Source organism: Anguilla anguilla, chromosome 9 (assembly GCF_013347855.1).
Source record: "Anguilla anguilla isolate fAngAng1 chromosome 9, fAngAng1.pri, whole genome shotgun sequence".
NCBI lineage: Eukaryota > Metazoa > Chordata > Actinopteri > Anguilliformes > Anguillidae > Anguilla > Anguilla anguilla.
This window is the reverse complement of record NC_049209.1, coordinates 16,450,896-16,470,430: the sequence shown is the minus strand read 5'-3', so window position 1 is coordinate 16,470,430 and position 19,535 is coordinate 16,450,896. Positions and strand designations below refer to the sequence as shown.

The 19,535-nt window shown below is 46.2% G+C and overlaps 1 protein-coding gene across 8 annotated transcripts in view; it reads left to right on the top strand.

The window, feature by feature from the left end:
- LOC118236733 (ensconsin-like) overlaps window positions 1–19,535 on the top strand; it is a 40,236-nt gene that overhangs the window by 8,495 nt on the left and 12,206 nt on the right. For 2 of the 8 annotated variants that reach the window (XM_035435323.1, XM_035435322.1), the window contains exons 2-11: window positions 4,838–4,951; window positions 6,023–6,103; window positions 6,618–6,781; window positions 8,173–8,275; window positions 9,292–9,363; window positions 10,497–10,604; window positions 11,502–11,597; window positions 12,462–12,563; window positions 16,347–16,444; window positions 18,288–18,439. In XM_035435323.1, coding sequence (XP_035291214.1) covers window positions 4,838–4,951; window positions 6,023–6,103; window positions 6,618–6,781; window positions 8,173–8,275; window positions 9,292–9,363; window positions 10,497–10,604; window positions 11,502–11,597; window positions 12,462–12,563; window positions 16,347–16,444; window positions 18,288–18,439 — 1,090 coding nt within the window. The remainder of the gene's footprint in view (window positions 1–4,837; window positions 4,952–6,022; window positions 6,104–6,617; window positions 6,782–8,172; window positions 8,276–9,291; window positions 9,364–10,496; window positions 10,605–11,501; window positions 11,598–12,461; window positions 12,564–16,346; window positions 16,445–18,287; window positions 18,440–19,535) is intronic. The other 6 variants (XM_035435325.1, XM_035435328.1, XM_035435324.1 and 3 more) reach the window with 5 other exon arrangements.

The following is a 19,535-nucleotide window of genomic DNA, read 5'->3' as shown; positions in this document are numbered from 1 at the left end:
CAAAAGGGGCCGATTGGACAAGCTTACGAATACAATTATGAATTACAAATTTGAGGAAAATTGGGGAATAACATTGGCTAAAAAAATATGAATTGCCGACACAACTGTAGCTTGGGGATATGTAAGGGATATGATCGGTTAAAGGGGTAATAATGTAAGGAGACTTGCAGGATAGCCAGAATGAGTAAGCAGTGGCTATCCTGTAGGCTAACTGGCTATAATACTGGCTCATGTTCCTCTTTCACCCAACCAAACCAGTGTTGGAAATTGGGGCGAGTCATTTCCAATTTGAGCATGTTGTTGACATGGTTTGATTGAACCTTTTTGGCTTCGTCATACCTTTAATTTCATATCCATTTATAATGCTTTTTCAAGTAAAGGAGTTTGAATGTCAAGGCTGATGGAACTGGTTATATATTCTCATAGTCTATAAAAAAAAATAAATCAAATTCTGTATAAGCAGTTACATTATCGGAATGTGCAAAAATGCACATTTAATCTTTACACCTCCCTCTAGATAAGCCCTTTCTCAAAAGGAACAATTTGACATGTGATATCCAGGCAGAATAAGAAAATATTTCTGTACCTTCGGGGCCAAGTCCTGTATCATCTTTCACATATATATCATTTTTAGCTGGTTAAGAATGCTATTATCTTTTTTGCAATGAGAATGTGAAAGTGGATCATAACATTATTTAGGCTATATTTTTCACTGCATTTTCCTTGGCCATTCATTTGTATTGCATAGCCTAATAATATAAGATCATAAAAGACCGTCTCTTTAATATATTAAAAGTAAGAAATGAATAGTTTTTCTCTCTCACGTCCTTTTGTTTTCCTCACTTCTTATTAATGGGGCCAAGTTGCATGCATTTTCATGGGACAGCATGGTAATTGTCAGTACTGAGGTGGTTACGCTCGAAGCATAGACTGTGCACAATGCAGTTACTTCATTTTGACCTCCTGTGCAGTGCACTGAAATGTCAGCCGGTATGTGCAACATCGGCTTATTCTATTGGTCAAAACAAAACACTTAGCTCCTGTCATGTGAGCTGCCACGTGATTAACGATGTGACCGTGGAAAGTTGTTCACTTTAATTTTTGAAATTCCAAATTCTGTTCAGAACCGGAACTTCAGTTTCCAAAAGTCCGATCCCCAGTTATGTCAGTGACCCCCACAGTTACAGAAAAACAGGTTAGCTAGCTACTCTCTCTCTATGGTACAATTTTTTTTGACTTGGGCATTTCAAGTAAAGTCATATGACAAAGCAAAAAATAAATAAAATAAAATAAAAGGTTTTCACCAGGACATGAGATGGGGGGGGGGAATACAGTCTTTTTGTCCACTGTCTAGTTATTCTGGGCTGTATTCATTTGGCAGAAGTAATGTAGCATTATCCGCTTGTCTCTGTCATTACATTACATTACATTACAGGCATTTGGAAGACGCTCTTATCCAGAGCGACGTACAACAAAGTGTATAGCCATAACCAGGAACAAGTATGGCAAAACCCCTAGAGAGAAGAAAGCCAGTGGACCTTTCAGGTTGGAGAGGGAAATGGAGCTTAGTCATTCTGTTGTAGCAGTGTCAGCCTTGCGAGCCAGACACTGGATATAAATTCACTAGAGATCATATGTCAGACCTATAAATTTACATACAGAGACTCTGTAGATCAGTTCCAGTTTAAACGGTTCAATTATTTATTACAAATGTCAACATTGTATGGTGGCCGGATTAAGACCTTGAACAGATTCTAGATGTGCTGTTGGGTGTCAGGCTAAAGACATTGTTGCTTTTTTTTAGTTTTGGAACCTATGATATTTATGTGACCGTACTGAATGGTGTGGTGCATGGTATTGCCCATGACAGGCCTGCCCATGAAATCTGTGTGTTGCGCCATGTAGCAATTAGGGGGAAAAACTGTGAGCTTTTGCAACAGGTGGGTAGCAAATCAAAATGAAGAGGTCAGCAGATATGGGTATTAGGACCACGTATTATGCAACAAAATTAAGTACATTTTTTGTTGAACAGAACATTTTGGACCATGTCTTCCTGAAACTCAAAAATGTTTAGAACCAACAAATGCAGATGGATTCCAACCGCATTCCTCTTGGTGATGAAATCAGCATTTGTTAGTTCAATAACAATAACACAGCAACAGCCGGTTATGCTTCCTGGCCAGGATTCAATCCTAGTGGTTTAGTAGGATTCAGTCCCACACCATGTGGTGTATCATACACTGAAGCCCAGTGGTTTAGTAGGATTAACCACCAGGCAGCCCCATTTATTTGATCAAATTTGATGTTGCCTAACCAAGCATTTTCAGGAAGGCAGATCTATCTTCATGGAGCTTGCAAAGTTCACTAGAAAATTAGCCTATATTTTGTTCATCTGTAGTTTTTTCCTTGTTTATTTCTTCTACTGATGAATATCACCCAGACTTATTAGTAAAATTAGTAAAATAAGTCAATTTTGTACCCTGTAGGGAGAAAGTTGAACTGGCCTAAATGTTGGTGGGAGTTCATTCAAACCAGTTTTTTATTTGATCATCCAGGTAAGAATTTAAAAGTCGGTCGTCTGTTATCGCCCCATTTCTATGTTCTGGACCGAGTTTCCGTCCGCCGGTGGCCTCCCTTTGTTCGATTGTGGACCATTTTCCTGTGTGTGTGTGCTGGTTTTTACATGTGGATAACTGTAATTCCCGGGGCTACTGTACGCTGCAGAGAACCAAGAAACCAAGCCAGAAGCGAAAGTCAGCAGGAAATAAAAAAATTTCAGTCCCTGTCTTTCACATTTGTTCCCCATCAGCAGAATGACTTTAGCCGCGTTTCCACCGCAGGAACTATACCCCGGAACTAGGAACCTTTTGAGGAACTCAGTGCGTTTCCACCGCAGGAACTAGGGTCTAAATTTAGTTCTGGGGGCTTTGTTTTACCCCCCAAAACGTTCCTGCTCGGGGGGTAGTACTTTCCGAAAGTACAGGAACCTTTTGGGTGGAGCTTGCAGCGCTGAACACTTCTGATTGGTCGAGTACTCGTAGCATTTGTGTTGTATTTATTTTCCGCCATTACCCGCCTTGTTTGAAAATATGCAGCGGCAAACCAATTTATTTTCATAATAACTTCAAATCAAACTTGTATGTTATGCGGCGCAGTAGCCTACTTTTGGTTATAGCCTGTCAACGTCTTGGAATTATAACGTGTGCTCTTCTGTTCTTTTCTTGCTTTAGTATTCGTTTTATAAAATGCTAAGCATTCGTGCTGGGACAGCATATTACGTAGGCTACCAAAACATTCAAACGGATTAATTCGGTTGCTGAATATTTTCTTCCGGATTTTCTTTGTTAGCCCGTTGTAATTGACTCAAAACGTTTGATACAGTTATGTGAGGTATGCGGTAGTTCTGCATAATTAACATTGGTGATACAGTACAAGCAAACTGGAAATCACCTTCCGCACTTTTTATCCGGGTAAAATAACAGGTTAATTCTAGTAATCTTCCCTTTAGCTTTTTCAGACTGCTGTAATTTTACTCAATTTTACTGCCATTTTTCAATTCCACGAAAAGACCAGGAAGACTATGGACTCATTTATGGTGCATGGTTCGCATCTGGAGGGCACACTTCGCTGCTCGGCTAGCAGTAACTTCGAAGGAAAGCAAACGGTGGCTGTACCACTACTAATTTACATTTTCACGCAAGTCCGAGTTTTCGTTCTATTCTTGTCATTTTGCGATTAGCCTATATGGAATTGACGACGAGAAAGTAATAAAACAGCAAATTGTTTACAACGTGTGCATGTTTTCTGCTGTTAATGAATGTGTTTGAGAGGATATATGAAAATCAATAAATACAAAAGTAACCATATATAGTCATTGTTGGTAACCCGTTGTATATAAGTGGAATAAACCCCTCCGGGCTGTACCGGTTATTAGAAAATAATGTAGGCTACATCGGTGGTAGTATGGGGTTACAGAAGAAATCATATGACAGATGGACCGACGACAACGTCAGTGGGCTAATTTGCCTAATCTTCGCGGTACTTTAGACCCCGGTGGAAACGCAGACAACCATTGGCTGAAGGAACCTTTTAGTTCCTGGTAAAGTAGTTCCTGGGACTGAAAGTTCCGGGTAATTTTGGTGGAAACGCGGCTTTTGTGAAGTGGGGCGGGGGGGGGGGGGGGGAGGGAGGGAGGGAGGGGAGGGAGCTGCTCGGACTACAGGGAGGGTTTACTACTTTTCCTGTTCCCCCTGGCAGCTGTTGCTGTTGCTGTTCATGGAGCTTTTTCATTATAGAATGCACCAAATTGAATGAGAGGTGGAAGGCAGAGGCCCTGGACAGCTCTGGTGCCTGATTTGGGGGGTGGGGTGGGAGGGGGGGTGGAATGAAAGTAGAAGGGGAGGGGTTGGGCTTTGTCAGAGAGGAAGTAGTATGGGGTAACGGGGTATTGTCTTCAGTTTACTAAACAACTGGCAGGGCCTACCCCACCCTGGCCCTGGGCCTCTGATCCAGTGCAGAGGTCAGCCTCTTTCCCACACATTATAATTCTGAAATTTTATACCACATTATAATAGATGAAATTTAGCTTGATAGCTAATTCTGGGACAGCCTAGTGGATGCCCATTGTCCCTGTCAAATAAATGAATAGGTGACATTGTGGCCTGTACAATCTTATACAGTCAGAAGCCGAAACCTTGGTAGGCCCTCGCAGTGAAGCTTCTCCCACAGCCGGCTCCACTGCTCCAGCCCTGTATTTTGCGCTGTCGCCGTGTGTTAACAGCATGCTGTCGCCGTGTGTTAATGACACGCTGTCTTCCCTGTGCCCTCGTGTTCCCAGCTGCAGCTGCGCAGGCGCAGGCAGACGAGCGACGCAGCCAGGCGCTGAGCAGCCCAGGCTCCGAAGAAGCCGAGGGCACAGCCTGTACGATACAAATCCAGGGAGCGCGTCCAGGTAACGCTCCCTCTCTCTCCTTCCCTTTCCGCCCTCTCTCTCGCCCCTGCTATTTGTTTTTCTCTCCTGGTTCCTGGTTCCTTCTCTTTCTGTCTCTCTCTCTCTCTTCAACACTGGCATGATGTAACCCACAGTGTAACTGCCACACACTTGCACACATCAGATTAAGGTGCTTTCTATTAATAATCTTATCCACGGTGGCTAAAGCCTGTGTGCTATTAATGCAGTAAACAACAAAGACAAAGCAGGAGTTAATTTGAGCACTGGCTTAATATAGACTATAAAACTGCAGTATAAAGCCTGGACTTTCTGTGGACTTTGTGTGTCAGGCGCAGTAGCTAGCCGGAAAAGACAGGATATTCTGGTTGCAGTCAGCCTTGTACACACATCACTGCCGCTGATGTCTTCGGTGCTGCATGGGAACCTGACACACATTACAAGTGCGATGCCGCAGAACGGGACCCGATGAGCTCTCGTCATGCGCTAGCCCCAGCCCTGTCAGCTCCTGCCTCTCCCTGGCTCTGTGCAGGGCGTGCTTTCACACTGGCGCTCCCACCTTTGGCACTGCGTCCCTCTTATTCCACGTCTCCCTCGCTGTAGTTTTCACTGACGTCCAGCAGCATGCAGCAGCTTTTTTTCGTTAGCGCATTACATTATTGAATAGCTCTTTATTCACTGTGCTGGCAGCCATCCGCTACTCAGGAAAATCCGCACTGCTTGCTATCCACGTGCAGCCAAAATTGTAATTAGTTCAAAAAAGACTAATCAAGCAGAAATTATGGGCCTGATTTGAGTGGGCATGTATCAGGCATGTGCTTACAGTGTTAATACACAGAGCAGACAAGGCATTGCTAAAGTGAATAGAGCTTTACTATTAAGGGGCATTAAAACTGCTGTCACTAACAGTGGGTTAATATGTGGAGGTGTTATTGCTGCAGGTGAGTACCAGAGTAGAGTTGTAAGCATAATTAGGATTGTTAAGCTGTGCTGACAGCAGCAGTTGCAGTGGGTTACACGGGGTGACCTCCACTGGGTGGGCTGACGATGACACTGTGCTCTGTCTGTTGGCAGTCATTGATGGAGCAGCGCTAAGAATAGACGACAAACTCAGAGTAGCGAAGGAGAGGAGAGAGGAGCAAGAGAAGCAGCAAGGTAACCGCGGCGACCTCCGGGCCGCCCCACCTCGACGGAGCCGAAGGGAACGTTAGGAAGGAACACTGCACATCGCTAATCTCTCAAAGTCCCGCATTCTCTGCCCCGGGCCTGAATCCAATCAGCGCTGGTCCTGAACTTTGACTCGGAAACACACGCACGTTTGTGCCAGTTTGCATTTTCAGCAGTTTGATTAGTGTTTCCAACAGAAACACAGTTTGATGAGTTCAGCGATTTGACGAAATGAACTCGCAAAACTGTGTCGTAATTCAGCGTTGATTGAATCTAGGCTTCTGACTATGGGCCTCTGTCTCCAGCCAATCAAAGGCTTAATCAGCTCAGGGTAATGAGCCCTTCACAGCCAGGGCTATCAGAGGGGCGTCAGAAGTTAGCCATTAGCACCGTGTCTGAGTGACAGGAGTGTAGGCGGTCTCTCTGAGCGACCGGGGCGTGTCACTGACCTGCGGCCGGCGCGCGCGCGTGCTCGCTCCCTCCCTCGCTCTGCCCCCTCCAGCCTCGCGGGAGTCTCAGATCTTGGAGCGCGAGCGCAAGACCAAGCAGCAGTACGAGCGACAGATGGAGGAGCGGCAGAAGAAGCTGGAGGAGCAGCGCAGGAAGGAGGTGCAGCGGAGGGTAGCCGCCGAGGAGAAGAGGAAGCTGAAGCAGGAGGAGGAGCGGGTGAGCGCGAGCAGTCCTCCCGAACACCAGGGCGGCGATCTCGAGCTCGCTGCTCACAGTCAGCGGGCAGAGCTACGTGCCAAACTAGTGGGGAATCAGAACTAATCCTTCATTACGCATGCCCCCGCATGTCCTCACTCGTTGCCCTCCACTGGCTGGTGAGCAGCAATTCAGGCATGCAGAGTTTGATAGTTGCTGATAGACATGACCCATAACCTAATATTCAGGGGCATAGATTCAGGCAGTTAGTGAATAAACATCCTTTATGAATGCTCTCAGTAGAGTGCAGAGTTAAATGAAATTGCTGTTGCTGTTTTAGCATTTGAGGTTGTGCTTCCAGCTGAACAGCTATCCTCTGTCGTGATCACAGCGATCATGTTGTGCCAAATTGTTTGTCGTATGCAGATTTGATCACACCGGTCATGCGCCGGTTCAAGGGTTGAGGCCGCTGTAGTCGAGCTGTAATCAGATATTTCTTAGCTACAGAGGAATCCTTTTAGCTCGTTTTAGCCGTGGGGGCTGATGTTATCCTGTGAGTCATAGCCTGGTCCTGCTTTGTAGATTGTACTTCCTTCCTTTCAGCCTCTGTGCAGATGTTTCCCGGACTGGCCCTGCTGATTGCTCTTTGGCAGGGTGCGGAAAAACCGTAAAACATAACATTTAAAAAGTAACAGAAATATCACCGGGGAAGGACGGGTCTCTCTCTTCGCTCTGTTTTGGCTTCCTTTGTTGACCTGTGTGAGTTTTCTGAGCCGCCCACCACGGTTATAGCTGGGAAATGGCTTTTCCAGTTGTTTTTTGTTGGCGCAGTGGTAGCTGCTAATGGTTTGCGGCTCAGTGCAGAGCCGGTGTAGGTCTGTGTGAAATTCTGCTTATTGCCAGCAGTGACTGCTGAATACATCCAAGTTTATCTCTCTCTCATCTCTCTCTCCCTCTGTGATTGTGCGTGCGCGTGTGTGTGTGTATGTGTGTTTGTCCGTGTGTGTATGGGTATTTTGTGTGTATGCGTGCATGTGTGTGTATGTGTGTCTGTGTGTGCGGGAATGCGTGTGTGTGTATGTGTGTGTTCGCATGTGTGTGCACGCTTTTTCACGTGTGTGTGTGTGTGCATGTCTACATGTGCGTGTGTGTGTGTGCATGTCTGCGTTCACGTGTGTGTGTGTGCGTGTCTCTGTGTGCGGGCATGCATGCGTGTGTGTTTTTGTGTGTATGTGTGTGTTCGCATGTGTGTGCGCATGTCTGCGTGTGTGTGTGTGTGTCTGTGTGTGCGGGCGTGTGTTTGTGTGTGTATGTGTGTCTGTGTGTGCGGGCGTGTGTTTGTGTGTGTATGTGTGTGTTCGTATGTGTGTGTGTGCATGTCTGCGTGTGTGTGTGTGTGCGTCTGCTTGCAGGAGCATTATGAGGCGGTGTTGCGGCGCTCCGTAGAGCGCAGTCAGAAGCTGGATCAGAGGCAGAAGAGGTGGTCCTGGGGAGGGGACCTGACCGCAGACTCTGGTAAGGATCCTCACCCACAGCCTTACAGTCCTGCGCCGCTCCTCTGCTTTTCACACTCTCCGAGTCTCAGGCCGCCATTTTAAAGGTCCCACTTCCCAATGTTCTCACTGTGGAAATCTGAGCTGGTCCGCAAGCCTTCAGTCAGCCTTTCACAGTGCAGGTGCTCAGCTGTGGACCCTGGGCTGGTTCTTTCTGCAGGTGGACTTTTCTGGAACAGTGGGTGGGGCATGGAGCTCCAGTGTGTCTGTTTTCAGCTATTTTCATTTGGGTGGGCAAAGGCGTCTACTGAAATGCCTTTTTATTTTATTTGGTTTCCTAAGTGCATAAATTCCATTGCACATGTGATTCAGAGTGACTTTGTAGAACATTCGGAGTGTCCTTTCAAACACTGGCCTTGTTAGCTTTTACCTGGCCTCTGGCGTAACAGGCTGGGTTATAAAACAGCAGTGTGTGCGTAAGAGATTAAGGGCACCTATGTGGCATCCGGAAAGAAAAGCCTTGTATTTTGGAAATGCCTTTTGGAGCAGGCTTGGGCGGTTCCATTCCCACAGGGCCTGTGGGTATGCTACTTTTTGCTTTCACCAACTGTTCAATCGTCGATTAGACAATGTTTCATATAAGTGCACCAGAACAGTGATGAGCCATATGCCTATCAATAAAATGTAGTTAAAAGGGCAGATGACATTTGATAATTGGGATGATTAAATAATTCAGGGTATACTTTGGCATGAAATCCAGAATTGAATACAGCTCCCCTTGTTAACCCCCTATTCTGGAGACTGCTTACCATTGCTTTAGTATGTATAGAAAAGAAGGCATTATATTTTACTATACGCGTGGTCTGAAGCTCTCTTACATTTCAGTGCCTCTTCTTTGATGATTCACTGCAACTTTAGAAGCCGGCAGTGATGATGGTATCCTGCTGATGCTGGCACGGCTGCCGATTCAGTCTCGAGCAGGGTGTGACTGAGAAGCCAGTCTCTTCTGCCTCCATTTTAAAAGTCCTTCTTCTGCAGGTGACACTGGTGGAGCCACGGTACTCCCACCGTCCTCTCCCGTCAAGTCCCGCAGGAAAGCGTCCGCAGAAGGTGGTTTATACTGGCTTGCCTGTTGGGCAGATTGGTTCTGTGCCTTCTCCCCCCCACCCCCCTCGCTTCACTAATGGCTCTGTTTCACTCTACCCCGCCTGCCTCGTTCACATTAAATATGCCCACTTCCTATTATCACAGTCACTACCTTTTCTTCTTTCCTCAAAGTGCTTCCAGGTCAGGGGTCACTTTGGGCACATTTTTATTTTTTTGGTGCGTTTCCCTGCTCAGTAAAGCGCAAGCAATGTTTGATGAATTTGTGCACGTTTTCTTACTTGAAAATTCCAACCATGTGGGTTGTATTTATTAACCTTTGGTTTCAGTGTTTTTGTTCACTAACAGCTGTGGTCCTACTTAAAAGCTTGGTACGCTATGGTTGTGGACTGAGATTAAACATGCTGTGTTTTTTTTTTCCAGCAAATGGAATGGCCTTAATTAACAGCTGTAGGGACTGAAAATGGAACTTCCCCTGACATGCACTTGCTTACCTTAAAGAAAATGGGTTGCATAGAATGGGTTTCAGTTGACCAACAATTTCTCATCACTTACTGAAATTTTAAAATTGTAATCAGATTACAGTGAAACCTGGTTTAAAATAAAATAAAAACAATACAAAAATACATTGTTTAATGCATACATGCTCATACATTTTTTTTAAATGACATTTTATTGAAAGTTTGTATATACATTACTACGAATAGGCATAGATTCTTAAATCATTTATTTCTCATTGTGACGGAATGAAGTTGTTGGTTGAACAACCCTTATTTGTTAAGTCCTCAGTCAGAACAGTACAGTTCTACACAGGAAAATATCCAGTGTTAAAACACATTACTGAGTGGGACCAACTGTTATCTGTTAAGAACTGAATTAATGCTGAACGTTTTGCTGTGTGGTCAATTAAAGAAATGAACTTGTATGCATGTTATTTTAAGGCACAAGTAATCCGACTGTCCACTAGGCGAGATCTCTGCCTGGTATGCATTTTTAGTTGCTGTGCGGTGCGTAGAGAAGTAGACTGTAGCCGGGGCCTGAGTTGCAGGTGGCGGTGGACAGTTTCCCTCTTCCTGTCCTGCCCCTGATCCTGGTCCAGCCCTAAAGGCTCTGCTCCCTCTGTCTCTCTATGTCTCCAGCTGATAAGCGCTCTACGTCAGCCACAAACCTCAAACAGCAGAGTGACTCGGTCGTCAATAAGCGCTTGTCCTCCTCCTCCGCCACCATTGCAAAGTCTCCTGAGAAAAGTAAGTCCCGCCCCCCCAGCCACCTGCCTGACAAAGGTGTACCCGCCCCCTATTCCTCTGTCCCACCCACAGAGGCACCGCCTGCCCTGTCCGTCAACTCCTTCTTCCCACCCACGTCTAGGTTTCGCGGTGGAACTTTACCACGAAGCATTCGCTTGCGGAGCGGCGGTGGGAGGCTGGTAACTCAACCTCGATACGCAGCGCCCCCCACAGGCCAGTTTTTAAAGAACCGGTTGAAATCATGCATGTCGTGATTTAAAAGCGCACCACCACAATCTCTCGGTGCATTCCAAATGATCCAGAAAGGAGACTCAGAATCACACTGTTCTCTGCAGTCCTCGCACTGCCTTAATTACCCTGGTTTTCTGTTCCAATGAGATTTACATTCCTTTTCTGTTCAGTTTGATTGTGCACAGAGTTTTGGCATTTTACTTTCCAAAGTTATAAGACCGAGTGCTTTAAAAAGAGAGAGAGAGAGAGCAAGCCTTTTCCCCCAAAATCACAGTGCATCCGCACAGGTGCCCCAGCGGACTCGCACACACGCTTCCTCTCTTTGTTGTGTAGCTGGCCTCACTTGCTGATCAAGGCTTTTCTTAATGATTGTTTTTTCATCTCAGCTTCCTTTTGTTAGTGTTAGGTTGTCTTGACTCTTTCATTTTTATCGAGAATTTAAACACTCTCACAATGTGTGGGGTTAGAGAGCAAGTGATTTCATTGTGTAGCAGATTAAAAGCATCCCTTCTTTACCTCGAGCAGTAAGAAGGGGCGATGATATAGAAAGATACAGACTTATCTCCTGCTGTGTTTATTCCAGCGATCCTTTCCTGTTTATGTTGGTCGGGTGGGTTTTCCTATATGTTTCTGTGTTACAGGCTGTGAACTGTTTCTGTTCCTCAGGCACTAAGCAGAGGAGTTCCTCTCTAAGTCGGTTGCACAGCAACACTTCGCATCCTGCAAAGGACTCCCATAAACTGCCTCAGGTGGAACAGACAGGTGCAGGAGTGGTTTCTTCTGTCATTTCTCTCTTTTAGCACACGCCTCTTACTTTTACTGAGATCCCCCACGGGCCAGTTTTGGGGTCCATAAAAATTCCTGAAATTTTTTAGAGATTGCAGTGAAGCTACTTTAAGTGCTTGTTGGCTTGTACTCATGAGTCTTTGACTGAAATGGACTGTGTAGATACCCAGCTTAGTCACTCTTAGATGTATAAATTAACTGAATGTTTTTCAGTGGGGTTTTTCAGCAGTTAAGCATTTTAATTTAATCCCAGCATAGAACCATAATGGCTAATATAACTTGTGGTGCTAGAAATATATAAATGGCGATTTATGCAATTGTGTATGTATGTAGTGACCCAGAAGGAATAGTGACTGCCATGGGAGCCTTTAATATGTGGCAATATTCACAGCTCTCTGTCACTTTAGCTAGCTTTAGACCTGTCACCATGGAGTATATCAAACAACCTGAAATAAACTGGATTGAATATATTTGAATTTCAGTTATTTTGAGAATGAAGTTAGACAGATGTATTCCATTAATGGAGGACTACATCCTAATGTGATTATTATGTCACAGTATCCCCTTATTCAATTACAGGACTACTGGGAATTTTTCATGTTATCCTGTCAATAGTAGACTTAATAATATCAGTTAGACTAATGGAAATCTTGAGTGTTAATTGTAGGGATTAGGTAGATTTCCCTTGCCCAGCATTTCATTTATAACTCATTTACACGATGGTGATTGCTTCTGGAGTTGTACATGAGGATTTTCATAGATAAGACAGTGAATGGCAAGTGACACAGTATGCTAATCAGAAGGGGCAGTAATGCTCACCTCTCACTGTCCTGTCTGTAGGCCCCTCCCAACAGAAGAGGAGCTCCTCCCTTTCTTCTGGGGTGGGGGGCAGGCTACTGCCCTCCCCCAAGATTGAAAGAAAAGGGATCAAGAACGAGCAAGGTGGTTAGCCTACAAATTTTACATGCTATGTGCATCGCTCAAGCCTCTTTTAAAACAGCTTGCAAGCCCTGCCCACTGCTCAGGCTGACTGCACTTAATGTACTCACCCTCACTGTGACATGTAACTGGGAGTAACTTGTGTTGTTTTCAAGGAAATTACCTGCACAGGTTCACCGATCTATAAGGCATATGGATCGGCTAATATATGGGCACAGTGAATGTTTTGACCCATCCAAATGTTGTAAGCATCTTGTGCCTAAATCATGACATCTGGTTTAGCTGACCGCCACAAGTGTCCAGTGTCTGAACCTGCCAGTTGTCCACTCCTCTGAGTTACTCATTTTTGTAGCCTGTTACGCTGTGCTACCTCTTGCACACCCATCACTGAGGCCTAACAGTGAAGGGTACCTAACACTATTCTCTGGTTTAATTATATCCCAGGGAAAGTACCTGGTTGGTTATTTTAAGAGTATGTGCTATGTGCAACCAGATACTTCTCCTGCGAAAATCCATGTGCTAAATGAATTAATTATTTTAAAGGAGAATTTAAAAAAAAAAATTAATTTCAAGCTCCATTCACATCGCTGCGTGATATAACCCTTGTGCTAACTATTTAACACTCTCTCTGGACTGGCGCAGGTGCTCTTGAACACCCTGTGAATCTTGGTATTCCTTCTGACCTTTGTGCCTTGTGCCCGGTACCTCTAACTCCGCATGTCTTTCATTTTTTATCAATATTTCACGGTGCGTCGTCTTCAAGCACTGCCGTTCTATTCCACGTGATTGCAGGAAGTGGATTGCTGACACTGTTTTGATTACCGATTAGCTCGGTCATTCTCGCTTCCTCCGTCTCACTCACACCACCATTTTCTCTCCCGCCGGGTTTAACTCATGCCACCACTCCTTCTTTTGTCCTTCTTTCCACCCCCTCCCTCCCTTTTTGTGTGTGTGTGTGTGTGTGTCTTTTTTTTTCTCCTTTTGTGTGTTTGGTTCTCGTGTGCATTCCGCCATCGTAGCTCGCCGCCCCCCCGGCCACGCCCCCAGAAAACAGCACCCCCAGTCGCCTGCTCACGCCCACCAAGGCCTCACTAGCTAGGAGCCAGAGCAGCGCTGCCCTGTCAGCGGGAGGATCAGACCCCGCAGGTAAAGAGAGAGAGAGAGCGAGAGAGGGAGGGAGGTGGTGAGAGGACGTAGCTCAGTGGGAGCCTAGCGTCTGCTCCCTCTGGACACTGCTTTTCCTGTGACATCACACGGCGCTGGTGTTGCGCGGCGATCGATGGCATGGCTTACTGTAGCAGACGCACATAGGCGCGCGCACGCTCTCGTTCGGGTTCGGTGCTGCACACACGGACTTCCTGCGAAGCGCGAGACTTCGCAGCCTTGCGTGCGCGCGGTGTCCCGCCTCATTGGACGCGCTCGCGCAGAGAGTCGCCGCGGTTTCTGCGGCTCCCCTGTTTGCGGTCGGGTTCTCGCTGCCGTCGTTCGAGCCGTAGAGGCCAGAGCGGTCGCTGCGCTTGAGCGCAGAGCGCCGGGGCGCTCCCGGGCCGCAGACCGTCCCCGACGTGCGTGTGTGCAAGCGCACGTGCACGAGGAATCGTGCTGCACATGCACGGGGTTTCCCGGGAGATTTTCCTCTTAAGCAGATTACCTGCAAGCCCAGGTGCGCAGCAACAGGAGGAGATAACCAGAGGCTTATCTGTGTGACTCCCTATTAACCCTAAGACTGCTTCCCTCTCTGTGCAGGGTCCACCAGGGTCCTCACCCACTGTGGGATGACAGCTTCTCACTTAGGTTTACTGCACAAAACAGAGCAGAGCCTGTAATAAAAAAGCCTTTCAGAAGGTCAGTTGGTGAAAAGCTTTGGTGAAAAGTTGTCCCAAGTGAATTTGTTAATTGGTGTGCTAGGGTGCCAGATATTCCATAGCACATGCATTATCTAGAGGATGTGTTTTAGTCGACTCCTACTGGACCTGATGTCATGATTGTGTAGAGTTTACTACTAGGAATGAGACGACAGGCTTTTCCTGAGGTTCTTATCCACAGCGGCCCTATTATAGTCAGCTGATCTTTTTAATTTTTACATTATTTAACAGTATTTAACATTATTTAACATAACCAGTGTGTTTGAATCAGCTGTCTGAATCACAACCACTGAAACGCATTATTCAGATGAATTCTGGGAAGTTACCATAAGAGTAAGCACCAGTATCCTGTATCAGCAAGGGCTTATGGATCAGATTGATTTATACGCTTATCTCTCATGGCTCAGTAAACAGTCAGAAATAATTAGTGTCCGAGTCAGTGCTGGCAGTAGATATTGCCAGTCATCCCATTTCCTCTGGAAAGCATTCGTCAGCAGTAACTGCAGTAGAACCAACACTGCCTTTTGTCCCGGTGGGAACCGAATGTACTTTTCAGGGGCTGCTTATAGCCATTGAAAGAGAACTTTTTAAAATATCAGGTGTATATGAATATAATTCCTCAACATGTGTAACATTACAGCAAATTTACAGAATTTAAGCAGCATTTGTTTTTAAGCATGAAATAAATGAAACCAGTGCTTATTATTGTTTCATTTGTGCCACATTCTTAGTGTTATCTTACTTTGTTCTATCTTCCTAAGCACCACTATCTCTGGAGGTAGTCAGGGTTTCAAATTCGAAGACGTTCTATGTTCCCTAAAATGTCATAATCATCCACTTCATTCAGTGTGTAGCAAATGCAGTGATGCTGTGGGAGACCGTGTGGGAATAGCCCACCAGTGAACTCACAATCGGATTCTTAATCAAGTTCTGAAGCTAGGACATGAAATGCTGTTTACTGTTTGCAACAGTGCTTATGGGAGCAGTGATCATGTTAGGAAATGAAATAAAATTAGAATTGTGGTTTTCTGTACTCTGGAAATTCTACCCAGTTTGCATTTATGAGTGCTACACAACAATACAGAGGGAAAGAGATTTTTAAAAAATAGACCTGTGTTGCCTTTGGCTGCGCTAGATCTTATTTGCTAGAAGCTGAGCGGTGAGCTACTCGTAGAACTAGTTGAAGAATAATTCGCTTTTAATCATAGATTAATCATGCGTTTTGCATTTGACCTTTTCCAGGGCAAATACACTCCCTCTCCCGTGTATTTCCAGTGCTATAGTCAAGCTCACATAAATCGGACGGGTGCACTTACGTTCTCCTACAGTGAAAGTAGTTAGATTAAAGGTCTTGATTTGATTTAACCAGGTAGTGTCGCTCTGAAAATATTTATGTTTAATCTTCAATCAACAACATGCCAGATAGGATTTGAACTATATTATTCTTGTTCCAGCCTCAACACAAAGCCATTAAAGCAATGTTTGGACATTCTTCAATCTGCCTTTTATTGTGTGCAAAATATATTGATATTTGAGAAGATTAAGTGCATTGTTTGGGTGTAGACTTACAAACACACTCACACGTGTGTGTGTGTGTGTGTGTAAGAGAAAGACAGCGAGAGAGAGACAGCGAGAGGGAGACCGAGACAAGGAGGGAGAGACAAAGAGAAAGACAGCGAGAGACAGAGACAGCACTCCTCAGGCCCCGCTGCTTTTTTTGTTTTTGCTTTGCGGTCTGGTGAAATGGCACGCCAGTCTGCTTTTCTAACACGCGCCCGTATTGTATTGTGTCTTGTCCTTACCCCTTCCCCCCCCCCCCCCCCCCCTCCTCTCCACCCTGCCCGCGTTTCGCCGCCCCCTCCCGCTGGCCGCGCGCCAATCGCATCTCTCTGACCAGAGTCTCGCCTCTGTCCTCGTTCAGTTTCGGCCAGCCCCCTGCACCTGTCCCGGGGGCCCCTGCGGAGCCACAGCATCGACCGGCAGAAGGGCTGTTCCGACGGAGCCGCCAGAAACGCGCAGGTGAGCGGTCACGGGTCGAGGTTACGGTCAAGGTTACGGTCAACGTTATGGTCGTGGTTACGGTCAACGTTATGGTCGTGGTTACGGTCAACGTTATGGTCGTGGTTACGGTCAACGTTACGGTTGTGGTTACGGTCAAGGTTATGGTCGTGGTTACGGTCAACGTTATGGTCGAGGTTACGCTCGAGTCCAGAGGCTGGCCAATAAATAAAGCTCAGTCCCTTTCAGCTGAGCCAGTACCACAGGGTTTGTATGCATACTGTGTGATATCACTCTAGACTGGTGGAACAAACCAGTCAAGCTGTGCGCTTCCTTATGCTGCCATTAGGCCCAGAGGGCAGCCAGGTGAAGCTTACTGCACTGCTGGTATGCGGCTCATGGAAAAGGCTTCATAAAGAGGTTTCTTAATGCCTTTATCTATGAGCAGGAAATATGTAAAGTAGTTTCAAATGCCCCTCTTAATCCAGGCTAAATAGACCACCATGCGTTACCGTTTTGATATTATCATTCAGTTTTTCACAATAGGCAAAATCGACAGGATCTTTCTGTATGTGTAAGTCTGGTTCTATTTGGCTATCAGGCTACAGCAATCAATCTTCGATTGAGAATCTGGAGCCTGGTACCAGCAGCGCAGGTTTGAATACGAACAGAAGAAGGCCTCCAAACGGGCGATAAAGGGAACAGGCTATTCCAGTATCTGCTCCTCGCCATCACAATGTCCTTGTGAAGCACGTCTATTTCCGCTCTCCTGTTGACATGAAGGGAGGGCATTGTTGGCACTGGAGACAAAGGCTCACAATGGCCTGAGCCCGGAGCGGGGTTAGACAGTGCAGAGCGGAGCCGACCACGCCCTGACACTGAGCACATGGCCACTGAGGGGAACCTCCCTCGCTGGGAGGGGAAGGGCCCTGAAGTATTCACAGTAACAAAAAAGGAAATTGGGCCCTACTTCCCACAAGAGGAGAGAAAATCTGGGTGCTGAGCTTTGTAATGTAATAATTGTGTGCTAATAATATTAGTGTAAATATTTATTGCTATATATTTATATTGTGATTTAACATGCGTTTGAGCTCAAAGTGCTTAGCATAGAGAAAATTGAGAACAAAGAAAGGTGTATGATAAAACGGTTAAAGCCATACAAAAAAGTACTTAATGAGCTCAGTCAATACAATTAAAAAAACAACTGAGACGGGGAGCTTACAGGAAAGATGGAAAAGCAGCAATATAGTCAAAATGGAAGATGAACTGCGCTAGATATAATATTATGTTTTCTTCATTCATTCAGTCATTGAGGAAAGTTGTGTAGGAGATGATGTGAGTGTAGTAGAGTCAGTCATGGTGGGGTATTGGCAATGCGCAGGGTCTGATGGTGAAAGAGAAGAGAATCCCTTCTTTTTGGGGTTCCCTCAGGAGGTTGCAGTGCTGCGTCCTTCTTATTCATCGCGGCGCCCAAGCTGCAAAAATAGATGAGTATAATTAGGGGCGCCCACCGCTCCCCGCCCCTCACTTCCTGAGGTTAAGAAAAGGCCCGTGGTGCTCGGAGCAGTCTGAAGTGCTCGGGATCCCAGCTAAAACAAGCCCAGCGACTGACATTTCATTAGGAAATCTAATGCCGCGTATCACATGACCTTTCCCGTGTGTCCCGGCCTCTCTGGTGACATCATGCGTCCGCACCAGTGTGTTTATCAGGGCGCAGAGACCCTTTCTGTGGCTATAGGACGGTCTGCAACGTGTGCGTGTGTCTTCAGGTTTGTCTGAATGTACGCGGCCCTTTCCTGCCTCTCTGGCTTATGGGTAACTGACGGCACGCCATGCTCTTCCCCCCTCTCGTTTCGGCTCTCAGAAAAGCGAGAAGGAGAAGCGCTTCTCTTCCCCGGGGGGCAAGAGGCCGTCCTCGCCCTCCAGCGGCCCGGGCCGCCGCCGCTCGCCCTCCCCCTCCCCCGGGGCCCCGCCCTCCAGCGCCGGCAAGAGACCCTCCTCCCCCGCATCGGCCAAGTAAGCCCCCGGTCGCGCGCGCGTCGCTCTGGGCCTTTCACGCCGCTGGGCCGCCCTTCAGGCCTGTTTCTGCTGTGTTCCTGGTCCTCTGGAGGGTTAAGGCACCAGGACTGAGGCAGGCTGTGGAATGTCCACGCGTCGGCACCAGACCGGAACCGAGCAGCCCCGTTCGCTTACACGGCTGCTTTTCCTTCCGGTTTAACGCCAGTAATCGTGTACGTCAGAGACGGGCAGAGCTGTAGCTTAATAACCTTGGCTGTCTGCCCGTGACCTTATGTCCCTGCCAGCTCTCAGTCTGTGTCTGTGTCTCACACGTGTGATTTGATGCATGAGGAGTACATAATTTGCAGAAGAGGCATTCAGCCAATCTGTGCTCACCATTCACCTACTAACATGAGAATATCCTGCACTGCTTGGAATACCCAGAGGGGTCCCTGCATCTGCTGCATGACCTGGCAAGCTCTTCCATACTGTGACAGAATTCCACCTGGCTTTTCCACTTTGATCTATTGAGGTTCTGTTTAATCCTGTAGGCTCTTTAACCCCCATCTTGTCCTCACTTCCCCAGGAAGAAAACCCGCCCTATCCTGAGTTTAACAGCAGTGAAAACCCAAAATTAAGAATTTTCAGAATTCAGCATTCAGCATATATTTCTATAAAAGCGGTACAACATCAGGGTGCAAAGATTGTCTTATGAGTCTTTTTAAACCCTGCAGTTTATAAACTAAGGTTTCTTGATCAAAGCGCAACACATCTATTACAGCAAAAACAAATCAATTATGACGTGTGTTTCGTAGTACGAGTGGTGTGGCCTGAAGAAATAGTCTTTCTAGACTTAACAGTTATTCACCAATGTAATGCTGAGTGACAGGTTGTTTCTACATGAAAATTGATTTTAGGGTTTATGATATAATGAAGAGGCTTTATCACGGGGAGTGAGGTGAGGGGTGGCTCATTTCTGACCCCGTGGACAGGGGTTGCATGCATAATATGAAGACAACACACGGGTTAAAAATCTCAATCGAATCTCCCCATAGTCTCATTTTGCTAAATGGACTGCATTTATATAGCGCTTTTATCCAAAGTGCTAAATCTA